The 17,069-nt window shown below is 36.0% G+C and overlaps 2 protein-coding genes across 2 annotated transcripts; both read right to left on the reverse strand.

The window, feature by feature from the left end:
- Positions 1 to 666: 666 nt before the first annotated feature.
- On the reverse strand, positions 667 to 6,190 carry LOC123923583 (probable 2-carboxy-D-arabinitol-1-phosphatase). Its single transcript, XM_045976278.1, has 9 exons — positions 5,683 to 6,190; positions 4,555 to 4,660; positions 3,849 to 4,065; positions 3,630 to 3,748; positions 3,325 to 3,423; positions 1,960 to 2,013; positions 1,788 to 1,886; positions 1,381 to 1,488; positions 667 to 1,266 (listed from the first exon to the last, which is right to left on the reverse strand). Exons 1-9 carry the CDS (start codon positions 6,006 to 6,008, stop codon positions 889 to 891), a joined length of 1,506 nt encoding a protein of 501 aa, XP_045832234.1. The 5' UTR covers positions 6,009 to 6,190; the 3' UTR covers positions 667 to 888.
- A 1,969-nt stretch (positions 6,191 to 8,159) lies between these two features.
- Positions 8,160 to 15,641, reverse strand: LOC123923584 (probable ribosome biogenesis protein RLP24). Its single transcript, XM_045976279.1, has 5 exons — positions 14,733 to 15,641; positions 14,453 to 14,562; positions 8,919 to 9,032; positions 8,688 to 8,824; positions 8,160 to 8,594 (listed from the first exon to the last, which is right to left on the reverse strand). The coding sequence occupies exons 2-5, from the start codon at positions 14,531 to 14,533 to the stop codon at positions 8,441 to 8,443; spliced, it is 486 nt and encodes a 161-aa protein (XP_045832235.1). The 5' UTR covers positions 14,534 to 14,562; positions 14,733 to 15,641; the 3' UTR covers positions 8,160 to 8,440.
- Between the last annotated feature and the right edge of the window lie 1,428 nt (positions 15,642 to 17,069).

The following is a 17,069-nucleotide window of genomic DNA, read 5'->3' on the forward strand; positions in this document are numbered from 1 at the left end:
AATTGGGAGGATAGACACTACTAAAGATGGTCGGACAGGTTCACTAGTAGAGATCATTAATCGAAAAAATTGGTAATTACTTCGACATGGTTATACAAAAATTGCTATTATCAATGATTAATGTGTGATTCTTATAATTCCATTTATTAAACAACTACTTTATGTATCTTGACATATTCAAATTAAGTTCTGTCAAAAATTTATTGCACTTCTCTAATTTGTTGAAGCCTTGAACATGGTGAGCAGCAATCTATAGGGCAGCATCAGTATTTTGAATTGATCTTAGAAAAAGAGAGATTCAGGACAGCTGAGACACTGACCTTGGATGATTGGACTTATGAATGGCATAAAACAAAACATTTTTAAAGGGCATTTGGGTAAATTTAACCAGTCAATAAGCGATTTATGTATAAGTTGGTTATTGTACAATTGAAGAATGGAAGGAATAAACTCGGATAAGAATTAGGTGACTTTTGGGAGCGAAAGTCATGGTGACTTTAGTGTATTTTGTAGTGTTTTATGAGAGAGAAAGATAAAAGAGAAATGACAGTTAAGATGAGAGAGAGATTAATACTAGAGAGAGAGAGTCACCATGACTCTCCCTCCTTAAAGTCACCGAATCCTTATCCGAGTTTATTCGATATGGAAGACTTTGCGAATATAAACTGAAAACAACATATAATAAGCTTTACACGCACTTTCAAATAATTACATGATTGTTTGTGTCAGATATGATAAGCTTTACAAACACAACAAGAAACTATGTATATCTTAACCTCGGAAGGAGAAAAATAAATGCATTTAGGTCACATATCGAAAGATTTCGGTTTTACTAGCATGCATTTAGAATCGAGTGTTGAGTGACATTTCAGAATCATAAATTTTTAGTTAAAAATCTTCAACATCCTCTGTTGTTGGTCTTGTAATAGGGATGGACCATCTCCCTAAGTGTGCGGTATAATTTATGCACCTGATTACGCCGTTTCCCTTAGGTCCATCGGGGAAGTCAAGGACGCTAATGCTTCCTGCATCAAGATGAAATGATCCCAGCCATTCCTTCGTTAAATTAAGGCAGTGCGCCAGTAGTCCTATGTGAATCGCAGGATGAGAAACTGCAACTATAACTTCTCCTGATTTAGATTCATCGGATATTTCGTCCAACAGGGATTTCCAGGCATTTCCAGACTGATCCCATAATGTTGTTCGCAATTCATCGTCAACTTTATTTAACCATCCAGGCTGAAATGGCGGTAAACTGGATACATCCTGCAATAGATGAGAAAAATTTAGACAGAAAATAGTAATGATGTACACAAACTGTTCACCAAGCTATAAAGATAGTGATCATATAAAAACACATCTAAACTGTAAATTACTTGCCATTTTGGATTGTTTAAAGATAGCTTCAATATCAAGGTACCCCATTTCCTTTGTCTCAACGTAGCGTGGCACGCAGTCAGCACCCAAGCAATCTGCAGCCTCTTGTACCTAAATTCATGCCTAACAGTTTAATTAGACTAGAAAATTTAAAATATATATATATATATATATATATATATATAGGAAATAGTAATTCATGCCTAACTGTAATTGCGGCTGCAGAAACTGCATTTGTCTGCATTTTAACGTAATATAAATGTTTGCAGCATAACCGCAACTGCAATTTAAAAGATGCTTGCAATTGCAAATGATTAACATAGGAAATAGTAGTATGTCGGCATGACAGAACTAATAATTTAGCATGATGGAACAAAAAGTACAGTAAAAAGTAACATAAGTGAGGTTACCTGGGATATGGCCGTGGCTGTCTCGATACAAGATTTGCTAGGACTGCTAATTATGGAACTCACAGACAAATCAAGAAGTAGTTCTGCAGATTTCTGAGACTGTTATACATGAAAAAGGTCAGATGAGATAACTTCTTCCGTTCCAACTTATTTCTTATAAATGGATCGATACCTGTATAACACCAAGCATGTTCAATGGTTCATCACCGGCAAAAAGAAAACCACCCTGTTATAATAAGGTAGTTCTTTTAGAAACCAAACATGAAGAACTGCATTGAAATAAAACTTTTAGAATATATTCCAAAAGCTTAAGTTGTTTGGTGAAAGCACATGAATGGTTATCTGACATCCCAAATATATTGTACAATACATATGCAACACAACCCAGACACATGCACAATGTTTGTAAAGAAACGTTCACATTGCTAATTTTGTATCGTTAATTAATACATAAACATATCAGTAATCACCATATGCTGATCATAATTATGTACTTTGGGATGATCACAACAAGTAGGCTTAGCGTGTTTGTTTTCAAGTCTGAAACTTATTCAATGAGTGTATTTAGTTAACATGAAGCTTCTTGCCGTAGCATTGCAATGAGTGTGTGTGTTTTAAAGTCCAATTGGCCATGGTTCCAAATGCAAAGATAGTTAAATATCTTTCCCCCACGTATATCAGAATAAACTCTTTCTACTATGCATGTATCACCAACAAAAAACATACAATTTTGTGTATTTAGTTAGTAATTTAGTATGATGTAGCAAAGATGTATCGCATCAGGGTAACAATTATGTCTTTAGTTGGTGTTGGACCATGAGGGGAAACCTCATTGGGTTGGATCGACACATTGGACTAAAAGCAACTACACAAGTGACTTTTGACACCACATCTTCACCCAAAATCTTAAGGCTTTGGGTGAAGATGTGGTGTCTAACTCACTTGTATTGTTCTTAGCCCAATGTGTTAATCCAAACAGTGGTATCAGAACCCGGTTCGACTTGATGGGGGAGCAATAAGAGTGGTGTTGGATTGTAGACGCGGAGAGTCTCACACTATTGATCCTTGTTAGTTTGGCCTATTGATCCTTGTTCAAAAAAAAGTTTGGCCTATTGATCTTACTTCCCTCTAACTCTAAGGAAAAGGGAAAATGTAAACATGGAAAGGTAGTTAAAGAATCTCAAACACATAAAAATGTGAGTAAACATCCATTGCAACAACCATATTCTTAAATATACAGTTTTATTTCTCTGAGCCCCTTCAAACATTTTGCAACTTGTATTGAGTGTTAGAATGAGTCAAATGAACACTTGGTAAAGTACTTCAAATTTCAACCAAAATTGCTTAGGGTCTGTAGGTGCGCTTAGCAACTAGTATTAGGAAAGAAATACCTCACAGGACAGACTATCCCTTGGTTTATCGGTTATGACTTTCACAGGAATCGGAATAAATACGAAATTCAAACTATTAGAATGTTTGCTAAATACCCTTTAACCAGTTATATCTGATAAAATACATTTTCGCAATTTTGTGTTACCTCTGTATTTCCTTGAGTAGATCCGTTACAAACAAGAACAATCCGCTTACTTGCCTCTCTACCTCCAGATTTCCCTCCGGCAACAGGTGAACCAGGTGTCTGCATTAACAGTTTGATTTTATTTAAAGGAAAGCCTAAACAGTTGTCCACATTGCAGAAATTCACATCAGCTTATAATCTGAAATTGTGGTCTGCAATCGCAATTGCAGCCACAACATAATGGTTTTAGAGGTCTCTATAACAGCATCACAATCGCAGTTGCAGCCGCATTTTCCCTCGCTCTACCCGGTAAATGTACTATATACCTGGTTTAAGCGGTTAAGACAGATATGGGGAGAACCACCGTCCGGTCTTGGGGTGAAATCCAACACACTTACACCACAATTGCTCTGAAGTAAAGTTCTGAAGTATTCGTATTCCAAACCTGATTGTTTGGAACCGAAGTAAATGTGAGCATGTTATTCAAATTGACAAAATTCGAACCGTTAGATCATCAAATTTTCCTTAGAGGGAGAAACAGGTACCAATTGCTGTTGCAACAAGAGCCTGATTAACAGCATTGTGGGCAACCACAAGAACAGACCTGCTATCATGAGCTAGGATTTTAGTCCAGCAGTTCCTAGCACGATCCCATAGCTCTCTTACAGGATAATGACCGTCAATGATGAAATTTGAAGCATCTACCTGCCATTGATGAAAGGCCGGACCAAATCTCATTTTTCCCTCTTCCTTCAACAAACCCTAAAATACAACAAAAACAACAATACCTGTCACACCATCCAAATAATAGGAGGAGCTTATTTGAATTTATCTCATGACATAACTTGTGTAAGTATTTGAAGTAGTTTACAGAAATAACTTGTGATATGTTGATTTTAGCCTATTTCAATAAGCTACTCAAGATAGGTCATAGAAACATCATAAACGAAAGTTATCTCGTGCCCTCGCTTTGATTCCCATCTATTATTCTTATGGTGAAAACAAATTTTGACAATGTAAATAGGTTTTCAATATGCATATATAACAAAAATGCCTAACAGCATATTGAATTGAACATACGTATTTGTCATATAAACTGTCACATTATAGATGTTTATGTTTAATTAAGTTATGTAAATGAAGACTATGATAATGAAAATTTGAACTCTCAAGGATCAAATTAATATAATGAGTTCACAAGGGTGGCCAATTTAATGAAGCTGGAGCAAAATTGATCAACACAGTGCTTACTTGAAAGGAGTACAAATCAATTTCCCGTAGGTCAAACTCAGGAATAATTTGTTCTTGACGAGCTCCCCAAATGATTTCAGCAGTTCTCTTTGATCGTGCCAAAGGACTAACAAGAAAAAAGAACAAACAAACAAACAAACACAAAATCAGTGGCATGGCATTTGCAACCAATAAACAATGGATGATAATGCATGTTGGTTTAATACAGAAACTAAAAAAGGCCTCTTGCAAGACTGTACATTAAACAGTTAATGCGAAATTCAATAACTTGTTATTAGAAGAAGATTTTTTGTAAGAGTGAATATTGCATAATAGTCCCCAAAATTGTAAGCATAGGTCAAAATAGTCTCTCATTTTTGCAAATTGACAAACACATCCCTAAAATTGTAAAAATGCTAGTCAAATAACCTGAAAAAGGTATCTTTGCTTATATACGAGACCAGAGGGAGTAGCTTTTAATGACAGGAACTATAACATGGCATGTTAACCGAATATGCAGCTTCTCCACATTGTTCCCACATCAATGCCACCACACCACAACACCAGTGATTAATTTGCCTACGATTTAGGTCTTTCAGAGACTAGTTTCTTAGTAATAATTAGTACAATTGCAATCACAACGTGTAATGTGACATATCAAGTTTATATGTCACGTCATAACTGACCGGTCACGAGGGGATCATCCACATTGAGTTTAAGAACAACTCTACAAGTGAGTTGGACACCACACATTAACTCAAAACGTTAGGTTTCTGGGTCATCTCACTTATAAAGGATTCAACCTCCACTTTTCTAATCAATGTGCGACTTAACTCACACTTGTCACAACAATAACTTCAAACGCCAGAAGTTAATAAAGTGACCATTTTGAATGACATTATGCAAATTCAGCAATATATTTTCCAATTCGAAAAATTAAGTACTATTTGACCAATATTTAAAATTTCAAAACCAATTCGGCAATTTACTCGTTTTTCCAATATAGACATACAGATAAATAGACACGCAGATAGATAGACAAGCCACTAGGTTTTCTTTAGTGGTGAGGGGTTTGGTAGTACGCTATAGTTCCTGGATTCGATTCCAGCTCTCATTGTAAATCAAAAAAAGATAGACAGATAGACCGACCTGGAGAAACAAGCGTCGAAGTTATCATCAAAGAGCATTTGACGTGAAGTCTCAGCCTGAGACTCACCTTTCTTAGTAAGAACAGAGAAATCAGAACTACCTTGAATCCTTCCTTCAGCATTCCATGTACTTTGTCCATGTCTAACAAGCACCACTCTCTTTGCTACTTTCAATGGATGAAACACATTCTCTGATTTCTCATCTATATCTTGAACAACGTTGCTGCTGCTACGAGTGCATCGAACGACCACGTATCTGGTTCTGGTTGTGGAACAATGTAGTAAAGAGGAACAAGAAAGTGTTATTGTTGTTGTTACTAAAACCATTACTACTTACTACTACTACTACTCTGTGCAACTGTTATTGATTTGTTCATTCACTGCTTGTGATGATTTGTTTCCATTTTTGTTAATTTTTTTGGGTTTGTTTGTATGGTTGTTATTGGTTGGTTCCATATCGTTTTGTTTGGTTTGGAGGCATATGTTAAGCCAAAGATAAGTGTTCCATCAAGAGCTAGGATAAATAAATTAAGATATATTTATTTGATTCATTAATGCTTAATTAATTAATTGTTTATGGGCTTGTTTGAATTGAATTATTTTTGAGTTTATACAAAATAATTTATATTAATAAATAAGTTTTTATGTATTATTAAAAACTTATCAAAATATTTTATGAAAAACAACTCATGAAGACATAACTTTTGTTAATGGGAACTTATGAATTAACATAAAAACTTATTTATTTACCTAAACTATTTTTTATAAACTAAACAATATTTCAATCCAAACGAAGGTTTATCTCTAAATTCTAATGAACTTGCTTAAAAGAAAGTTTTAATTAATAGGTGTAAATACTTTATCCTTTCCACAATAATATACTTAAAAAAATATATTGAATTAAGACTGGTGTGTATAATGTTAATTACAGGAGACAATTGTTTCTATAAGCATAGTTTGGTAGTGATATGTACATTCACTTTCTTTTTTTTTTAAATAGATATGTACATTCACTTATTCACTTTAAAAAGATGAAATTTTTAGTCACTAAATTATTTAACACAAAAAAAAAAACAAAAAAAAAATGATTGAAAAATTATAGTATAACTAATGACGGGAATGGATCATCTTCTGTGAGAGGGATTAATGTTAACATCTTGGCCTTTTATCCATTTTCTTATACTATGTATCTTGCACACACAAAAATTTGTGGTTAAGATTTAATTTAACTAAAACCACTTTACAATGAGAGAATCCTCTCCCAACTAATAACACACCAAAAATAAAAAAGAGACCGTCTTTTTAAAACAAATGTTTTACACGAATTTACAAACTCACGTAGCACATGATAGGGGTGTGCAGAATTTTAATGACCGACCGAAACCAATATATAATAGATTTATCTGGTACTACTAAGCTCAACTTGGTGATCAAGTCAAACTTAACAAAACACATGCTAGCTAGCAAAAACTGAATGTGTGAATGTGATAGTCAAGCAGGGATGAATCTGAATATACTAGAGTTCTTTTTACTTGGCAAAACTTCTAGTTATACTTTAATGTCTAACAATACAAAACCAAGCACTCCCAATATGTTCTACCACTCTTCTTTCTCTTCCCGATTTTCCGCCATTCATTGTTACACTGAATGAAGGAACAATTCATCCACTAAGCAAATTGTCCTTTTCCTCCACCACATTTGCTTCAGCCTTCATCACAACATACTCATCCTCCCTTTTCATCTATTGACTTTAGTGGATGAACAATTCATCACAAAAATCAGGATTATGAGAAAAAGAAACAAATTCAGAAAACATGCATGCGGATTAACAGAAACAGAAAACAGAGTGGAACTAATTGATGAAGATGGGAGATTATGAGGCAAAATCTTTGCATGAATGGAAGGGATTGAGAAAGAATCCAAAATTTCAAAAGATGCGTGAAACTGATTTTTAACACAATTTCGGAAGATGCGTTACGGATATAAACATTTTCGGAAGATGAAATCCAAAATATTTGTCACTTCGGAACAACCTGAACCGAAAATCAAGGGCATTTTTGGGTTTATGGGGGGATCTGAAAGTAACACATCGGGACTAAAAAGCAAATCTCGCCCGTGACCGTCAAAACCGTTGACCCGAGACCCGCCCAAACCGAGTCCAGCTACGGTCAAAATTGGGCCTGTATATAGCCCAACAGATTCATCTGTCTTTGGCAAATTGGGTCCGAACCCGCCTGATGCACACCCCTAGCTCATGAAGCATATGCCTTACTTTTTTCTTTTCTTTTTTGCAAATAAATAAGTCAATTATAGGCAAGAGAGAATTGAACTTAAATTTCTTATGGAATGGGTTTCCGCGGTAGAATGTCATTTTTTAGCATAAACTACTATTTCAAGCTTGTTGAAATCACGACAAATTAACATTAGAACATAAAAATCCTCTCACCGCCAAACCAAACCAAACCGTCACATAAACAATGTCTCAAATCCGATCGCCGTAGATGAATAAAATGTGACCAATATAAAAAATATTTAGTCTCAAGACTTTTCCCAAGAAAAATTATAGATTCAAGACATCCAAGGAGACTACTTTTGTGCTTTATATAATAGTTCACTATCTCATAGATCATTAAATCATTATCCAAAAACATCACATACAAACCACAAAAATCTGTTTCAAAATTCCATCATTCACATTACTAATAAGTGAAAAATCAACTTGTAACTTGGGCCACATTAAAAGGGATGTAGCATTGATATCACTCTTCCATGGCACGATTTTCTTCCGGTTGTTGTTGGGACACCACCACTTTGATCTCATTTTTAAGCACAGCAGGAGCTTTAATTATATGGATGGAATTGTTAAACTCCTTAATATCTTCCTTCTGTTCCTTCAGCTTCTTGCCCTTCATCCTGAGGGATTTTAAATGTCAGAGAATAGAACAAAAAGAAAACAACCTGTAATAAAGCTTAGGGATATGAATAAAAGACGAGTTAAAGAATAACCTATTCTTGTGGTGACTCTCTTCCCTGCTGACTCTGATCTTATCAATCTTTGGAATGGCCTTGAGGACATTTTCAGCAAGATTCCTGTCGTATCTCTCAGGCCTGTTGCGCTTTCTCTCGAACTCGAATGTTGAGTCCTAAAACAACATATAATAGTGTCAGGCTTCTCCAAACTGAGTACTCAACACAATATTGAGACAAGGACAACAAGGGAAAGGAAATCTTGTTTACCTGTGTCATATCCTTTCCATGCACCCGCCTATATGCCTTGGTCCATTTTACTTTACGAGGGTTTCTCTTCATTTTAAAGTTCTTGTGGCACTTGGATCTACAAAATCGAAAAATCTACAACAAGAACAGTTATGAGACACTGTAACCACACATGCCATGTAAAGAGGAGCTATGAACAAATACACACAAACAAAAGCCTGCTATAGATTGGCATTTGACTACCAATTACATATTACCAAGTAAAATAGTGAAAATTAATAAGCTAGATAAGTGATCTAAGAAACCAAATCAAGGCTGCAACACAAGTATAGTAAGCAAGCCAATCCAGATTGGAATGATAAGGAGATTTGAAGGTTTGAAAGAAGGATCAAAGGGGTTTGAGGGATATCTAAAAAAAGCCCGTCCAAATCTTTAAAATTTATGGCGGATTACAGTGCACTAAACCAACTAGAACTTCAAAACTATGGTGGAAGAAAGCACCTTTAGAGAGTGACCAGCTACTAGAGCGTCATTTCAGAATTCAGACAGTGTTATTAATAGCGGATTGCAGAAAATAGCATAATGCATACAAAACTGCATGTGAAATAGCAGAAGAGCATAGCAACAGTAACGGAGACCATAGCGGTATGGTATGGCAGATTTTTTTAAAATCGCCATAGGTAACTTGTGAAGGGAATGCCCACCATGACGGCACCATAGCACGAAATAGCGTGTTTATATGGTAGTTTATTTGCCTTCCACCATTGACAACACTGATGAAGACAGAACATAGCTTACTTATAGACAGGTTTACATATAATGGTGAATACATGAGTAATATGCACCTACTCTTTAGCTTTTATACTTTAAAAATAGGTTGCGTGAAGCATATATGCCGACTCTTCAGTTTTATTATTTAAAAACCCTAAAATTCTCTTTTCTCTGCTATTGCCGTAATATCCACTAGCCAAACTGAACTATGCTATATCGCCTCTAATACCGCTAAATAACAACACCATTTTCTTACATCTCAATCAAAATCAACTAATTCAACAAGAACTGTAATACTTTCTAAAATTAATAGTTTCTCTAATAACTTTGTGCACAAATGAAACAGGATATAGATAAGTAAGAGATTCCATCAGTGTGCTTCAAAACAGTTGCGCGTACTCATTCTGGGAGATGATGAATTTGTCAATGATGATGGAGAGATTGTGGGTGTGGAAGTTGACTCTGAGGAAGAGAAGGAGACTGAGGAACTTGAGTGTAAGTCTTTTGGCGTTTTTGGTTTAGAAGGTGGATTACAAGGGGCTAACATTCTGGCCTTGATCGATAGCGGTGCGACACACAACTTCATTTCCCCCAAAGTAGTTGAAGCTCTAGGTTTGGTTATGGTTCCCTCCAATCCTTTGGGTATCAAGTTAGGTGATGGCCATCGTGTTATGACTATGGGTAAGTGTGTTGGAATTTCTATGGTGTTGGGTGACATGGAAACCACTCTTGATGCTTACATACTAGAGTTAGGTGGTGTGGACTTGATTTTAGGAGTGGTATGGTTGGAGACTCTTGGTAAGGTGACTATGGATTGGAAGGAAATGTCTATGTTGTTCACATACAAGGGTAACTTAGTGAAGCTTGTTGGCCAACCTTTAGATGAAAACATGGCTACCTTCCAGAATCTGATGACTACTTCCAGAGTGCTTGAGGAGGACAATTGGCATACCTTGCTGACAACAAAGGAGGTATCAGACCAGGGACTACATGAGGTTAAAGACGGGGCTCTTCAAGCGCTATTAACCAACTTCAGGGGTTTTTTGTGAAATCAGTGGCCTTCTTCCTGCTAGCAACACAAGTCACCCTATTGTGTTGTTACATGGTGCTGGACCTGTTAGTGTGCGACCATATATGTACCCTCACCATCACAAAGATGAAATTGAACGGCAGATTGTTTGCTTCAGCAAGGGGTGATCCCGAATAGCACTAGTGCTTTCTCTAGTCCGGTCATCTTGGTTAAGAATGATAATTCTTGGTGCATGTGTATCGATTACCGTGCATTGAATAAAGTCACAGTGCAAGATAAGTACCCTATTCCGGTGGTAGATGAATTATTAGATGAATTGCATGGCTCTACATATTTTTCCAAGCTAGATTTAAAATCCGGTTATCACCAAAGTAGGATGAAGGAGGAAGACATTCATAAGACGGCGTTTAGAACTCATGAAGGTCGCTATGGATATATGGTAATGCCGTTTGGTCTTACTAATGCCCCGGCTACATTTCAATCGGTGATGAATGAAATTTTCAAACCTTACTTGAGAAAATTTGTCCTTGTTTTATTTTTTATGATATATTAGTATATAGTACTAATTGGGCCACTCATTTGGAACACTTAGCTTTGGTTTTACAAGTTCTGTTGCAGCATCAGTTTGTGGCTAACAAAGGCAAGTGTGCTTTTGGCCAAGAGTGGATTGAATACCTCGGACATGTGATCTCTGAGGCAGGAGTTACTGTGGATCCTTCTAAGGCTGACAGTGTGTTACAGTGGCCAGTTCCAAAGAATGTGAAAGGCGTTCGTGGTTTCTTGGGTTTGACTGGCTATTATCGGAAGTTTATAGCTAACGATGGAAAAATTGCTAAACCTTTAACCGGTTTGACTAAAAAGGATGGTTTCCATTGGAATACAGCTGCTGAAGAGGCCTTCCAGCAACTAAAAATTGCAGTCACTTCTGCCCCTGTTTTGGCTTTGCCGGATTTCACATTGCCCTTTGAAATTGAATGTGATGCTTCCAGTAAAGGTGTTGGGGCTGTGCTGATGCAGTTAAAGCATCCTATTGCTTATTTTAGCAAAGCTTTTGCATCATCCAAACTTTCCAAATCCACTTATGATAAAGAGTTGATGGCGTTGGTCCTAGCTATACAACATTAGAGACATTATTTGTTGGGTAGGAGGTTTATTGTGTACTCTGATCAGAAGAGTTTGAGACACCTCTTGCAACAACGGATCACTACTTCCAATCAACAAGAGTGGATGGCCAAACAGCTAGGTTTTGACTTCGAGGTTATTTACAAGGTTGGGGTGGAGAATAAGGTAGCTGATGCCTTATCAAGGCAACATGATGATGCAGAGATTAAAACATTGTTGTCGTACCCGATATGGACTCAAGGGGGTCAGTTGCAGCAAGAAATCATGCAAGATCCTGTTCTCAAGTGGATTGTGGAGGCCATTCAGTCAGATCCTATGTCTAAGCCAGGTTTTACTATCAAAGGCGGTATCCTATTTTACAAAAACAGGTTGGTAATTTCAGCTAAGTCCCCAATGATTGCTGATTTACTTAGAGATTTCCATTCTTGTCCTAGTGGGAGACACTCAGGCTATCTCAGAACATATAGGAGAATGGCAGGAACATTATATTGGCAGGGAATGATGAAACAAGTTCAAGAGTTTGTAAGAGCTTGTGATACGTGCCAAAGACAAAAGCATGCTGCCACTACACCTAGTGGATTACTACAGCCACTGCCTATTCCGGTGCTGGTGTGGAGCGAAATTTCCATGGATTTCATTACTAATCTACCTAAGAGTAATGGTTATGAAGCTATTTTGGTGGTTGTTGATCGTCTCTCCAAATATAGCCATTTTGTTCCTCTCAAACACCCATTTACTGCTCGTTCCATTGCTTCCATTTTTGTGAAAGAGATAGTTCGGCTTCATGGTGTTCCTAAATCAATCCTTAGTGATCGTGATCCTTTGTTTGTGAGTATTTTTTGGAAGGAGCTCTTTAAGTTGTTGGGAACCGTGTTGAAGATGTCATCTGCTTACCATCCGCAAACCGATGGGCAACCGGAGGTGGTTAACAGGTGCTTAGAAACCTATCTTCGATGTTTCATCTCTGACCAACCAAAATCTTGGGCTCATTTGATTCTGTGGGCAGAGCTGTGGCACAACACCACATTCCATATATCTACAGGGTTCACACCTTTTGAGGTGGTGTATGGCTGGAAGCCTCCCGTGTTGGTACACTTTTTAGAGGGAGAGACTGGAGTTGAAGCCGTGGCACAGGAACTACGAGATAGAGATGAAGCTTTGAGGCAGCTGAAGTTCAATTTGCAGAATGCTCAGGAACAAATGAAGGTTCAGGCTGATAAAAAGAGGAAAGAAGTGCAGTTTGAGGTTGGGGATTGGGTGTTTCTCAAGCTAAGGCCCCATAGACAACAATCTGTGGTCCAACAGATCCATCAAAAGTTAGCTCCCAGATTCTTTGGTCCTTATCAAATCATCAAGAAAGTTGGATCGGTTGCTTATAAGCTACAGCTGCCTACTATATCAAAAATTCATCCAACATTTCACGTATCACAGTTGAAGAAAGCAGTTGGTAATTACACACCAACTAATGAACTGCCTGCAAGTCTGGAAGTCGATAAAGGAGATGTGATTCCAGCGAAACTGCTGTCTTGGAGGGATAAGTTTGATGCTGGCACAGATACTCGAGAATGGTTAGTGCAGTGGGAAGGCATGGATATTGGTGATGCGACATGGGAGGAAGAATTGTTGTTGAAAAGTCGATTTCCAGACCTCTGCCTTGAGGACAAGGCTGTTTATGAAGGAGGGAGTGATGATAGGAATGGGAATGGGCCTGTTAACAAAGAAGGGGATGTGCTGGTTCACAAAGAGAATGTCGAGCCACATGTGTATGAGAGGAGAATTAAGAAAAGCGTCACAAAAGAAGTGTGATGTCTGAGGTGGCAGCTTGTTAGGATATATTCCCTCAACAAATATCATAGTGGGAATTAGTTATGATTATGATATCACTTCTTTTTGTTATTCACCTTTGTGGTTAGGCAGTAAGAGAAACTTTCTCTACTGAGGAGCCTTAGCTCTGGTTGTATTTCCAGTTTTCCATTCATCATATATACAATAACTTCTTACCATTTTATATTGTTATCTCTGCTCTATCAAGAGTGCACTCCTATTAAATTCTCGTTTCAACTCTTGCCGCAATATCCGCTAGCCAAACTATATCAGTGGCCTCTATTTCCAAAATAGCAAAATTAGGATAATGTCTCAGTTTCCATAGTGAATTCATCCAAATGCACTATGCTATATCACCTCTATTACCGCTAATTGACAACACCGTTTTCATATATCTCAATCAAAATCAATTAATTCAACAAGAACTATAATAATTCCCACGATTAATAGTTTCTCTACTAACAAGCACGCAAATGAAACATGGTTTGGATTGGCTTATTTGAGCTTGTTACTGGCATAAGTTTTGTGAGACTGACTGAAGAACTTATGAAAACAGCTTATGACAATTTTCACAAGTTTTTCTCAGCTTATTTTTACAAGTTCTCAAATATAACTTATGTAAACAAATCTTAGCATATATAAAAACAATTTATCTTTATTTTATCTTTTGTAAATAAAAGTAGCTTACATAAGCTTATTTATACATAAGCGCTTATCATGATAAGTATTGTGCTTGTGCTATAAGCTGCAAATAAGCTGTTTACCCAAACAAACCACATATAAATAAGAATTTGTAGTTACATTATACCTTTGCATCGTTACGAACAAACTGAATTCCATGTCCAGGATATACAGTAGAAGAACAGAACCAGCACTTCTCCAATCTCATTGCACCTCCAAACTAAATCAATAATTTCACTACAAAAAATCAAAACATAGTTCTGTTAATATAATATCCAAAATCAAGTTATATGAGTTATTGTATCTTAGTTGAAATTCGATTAAATGGAAAATAATCGATAAAATGGATGGTATCAGCGTTAAGGAATAATGAAATTGATGAAAAAGTTGGAGAAGGGAAAATGAACCTGGTGAATAATTAAGAGAGAAGATGAGAAGGTGGAGAAGACGATAAACCCTAATTTCGGGGCGGTGTGGCCGCCACTTTTGTTAGGTTACGAGAACGAAGGGTTTATGTGCTTCGCCTCAATATACTGTAATTCAAAGGAATTTTTTATTTTTTAATCCACTTGATTAAAAAAAAAAAGGTCAATTGCATCATTCATCCGTCTTTTTTTTAAAATAAAAGTTATCATATGTGCGCAAGTAAAGGAGAGCAGCTTTGCTCCTTTTCCTAAGGCTCCTTTTCCTCCTTTTCTTTTCATAGATGGATGACATGTGTTAAATATAAATCGAATGGTTGTGATTTAAAGGGTAGAATTAAGTATTTATTTTAATAAAACATCAAACCATCTCACTCTGATACTTCCATCTGCTTCCTCTTCCTCTCACCGCGCCGCCACTGCCGCCCCTCGCCGCTGTAAGACCCTAACAAGTTATAGTTGCCATGCTATGTCTCGCCGTCGCTCAGTCTTGCTTCTCGCCAATATGCTCTGTTGTTATTTTGTGTAATTTCATTTTCCCCTTTTTAATTTGAGGATTCAATATGTTCATAAGTGAATTATTTACTGCATTTTTTTAAAATTGATTGTCTTAACCATAACAAAACCAGAAAGAAAAGAAGAATAAGAGTGAACAATATTAAGAAGACTTGATTCAAAAAGAACTTTGTAAGGAGAATAGAGGAAAAAAACTTTATAGTTAGCTTGTCATTATTTTTAATTAGATCTAGAATAACTGCGAATGAAAGATGGCCAGATGCTGCTACGGTGTGTGGATGATTGAAGAACGACGCCGCAGGGATGACCAGAGGGGGACGGCGGCGGACGATGCACTGGCTAGAGAAAGATGAAAAGCAACCATGAGTTGAGAGGAAGATGATGAACCAGGTTTCTATTTTGATGTTTTATTAAAATAAATACTTAATTCTACACTTTAAATTACAACCATTTGATTTATTTTTAACACATGTCATCCATATGTGAAAAGAAAAGGAGGAAAAGGAGCCGTAAGAAAAGGAGCAAAGCTGCTCTCCAAGTAAAGAGATCAGAGAGTAATCCTCTTGAGTTAACTGAGATTTATTTAAGGGTTTAACTCTCCCAATAAATATTTTTCCATACACACCTGTCGAGGATCGGACCCAGAACCAAATGATTAAGGGACTCAGTATCTACCACTTGTGTCACATTATCCATCTTTTAAGTTTAACGTTTAACGTTCGTAAAACGAACCGATAGTTCAACTGGTTGAACTAGTTAAGGATTCAAGAAAGCTGAAGATTCAGGGTTAAGTCTTAGTAAAGTGTAAAAATCTAACATAATAACAGAATAATTGGTCTTCTTTTTGACAAAACTAATAATTAGTCATTAAAAAATAATTATTTATGTTTTTTAAATATTAAATTAGTTATTTAAATTTGTAACGAATTATTATATCGTTATAAGAAAAATGCATGTGTCTCTTGACAAAAAAAAAATCATGTGTCTAAGTAATTGTATGTTGCTTTTTGCCCCACACTTGTATATTTTTGCCTTTTTTTTTTGGGTTACAAGCCTTCTTTATCCTCAGTTAGGAGGATTCTCTTATATTCTGACCATTAGTTGGGTAGATCATTGATAGCCATTGATGTGTGAGGAGAGAAAAGAAAAAGAGGAAAAGAAAAAGAGGAAAAGAAAAATTAAAAGTTAGAGATTGAAGAAATTGAGAAAATTGAGGAAAATAAAATTGAGAGAATTATTTCTGATTGATAGATAACATTGTTGATATGCTTCATTTTTATAAAAAATTAAAAGTTATGAAGCTGTAGCGTGATGATCGTTAGTCACGTCATGAATACATTTTTGTTGTGGTCACTTATAATTATATGTTACTTATTTAATGGTCATATATGCATTTTGTAAAGAATGTCATTAAACAAGTAACGACATAATTTATTACAAACTCAAAAACTAATACCATATTTAAAAAACTTATAGGATCGATCTATTACAAACTTTAAACTTAAAAGATCTCTGAATGCATTTGAAAAAAAAAAATATAAGTGGTTAAATACAAGTATCAACTTAACCCTATAATATGTTTCTAAAAAAAACTTAACCCTTTAGTCAAAAAAAAAAAAAAACTTAACCCTACAATAGAGTTAAGGAGATTTTTGAAATAATAAATTCGAAAATATATTTAAACATGTTTTGCAAAATAAGAAATTAATTCGGTGGTTTACTGAACAAAATGTTCTTCCATCATTATACCGTAGACTAGTTTTAACCTAGTTTGTTTATTTAGTAAAAAAAAAAAAAAAAAAACTG

Source organism: Trifolium pratense, linkage group LG4 (genome assembly GCF_020283565.1).
Source record: "Trifolium pratense cultivar HEN17-A07 linkage group LG4, ARS_RC_1.1, whole genome shotgun sequence".
NCBI classification, from domain to species: domain Eukaryota; kingdom Viridiplantae; phylum Streptophyta; class Magnoliopsida; order Fabales; family Fabaceae; genus Trifolium; species Trifolium pratense.

What these genes read in the sequence shown, in the direction of transcription:
- LOC123923583 (XM_045976278.1), bottom strand. Translation starts at nt 6,008, where the DNA reads ATGGTTTTAGTAACAACAACAATAACACTTTCTTGTTCCTCTTTACTA. An exon ending in TTCGACGCTTGTTTCTCCAG is followed by an intron (nt 4,661 to 5,682) that starts GTCGGTCTATCT and finishes TTTTCTTGTTAG; the next exon opens with TCCTTTGGCACGATCAAAGA. An exon ending in ACATGCTTGGTGTTATACAG is followed by an intron (nt 1,887 to 1,959) that starts GTATCGATCCAT and finishes CATGTATAACAG; the next exon opens with TCTCAGAAATCTGCAGAACT.
- LOC123923584 (XM_045976279.1), bottom strand. Translation starts at nt 14,533, where the DNA reads ATGAGATTGGAGAAGTGCTGGTTCTGTTCTTCTACTGTATATCCTGGA. An exon ending in ATGGAAAGGATATGACACAG is followed by an intron (nt 8,825 to 8,918) that starts GTAAACAAGATT and finishes ATGTTGTTTTAG; the next exon opens with GACTCAACATTCGAGTTCGA. An exon ending in GAGAGTCACCACAAGAATAG is followed by an intron (nt 8,595 to 8,687) that starts GTTATTCTTTAA and finishes AAAATCCCTCAG; the next exon opens with GATGAAGGGCAAGAAGCTGA.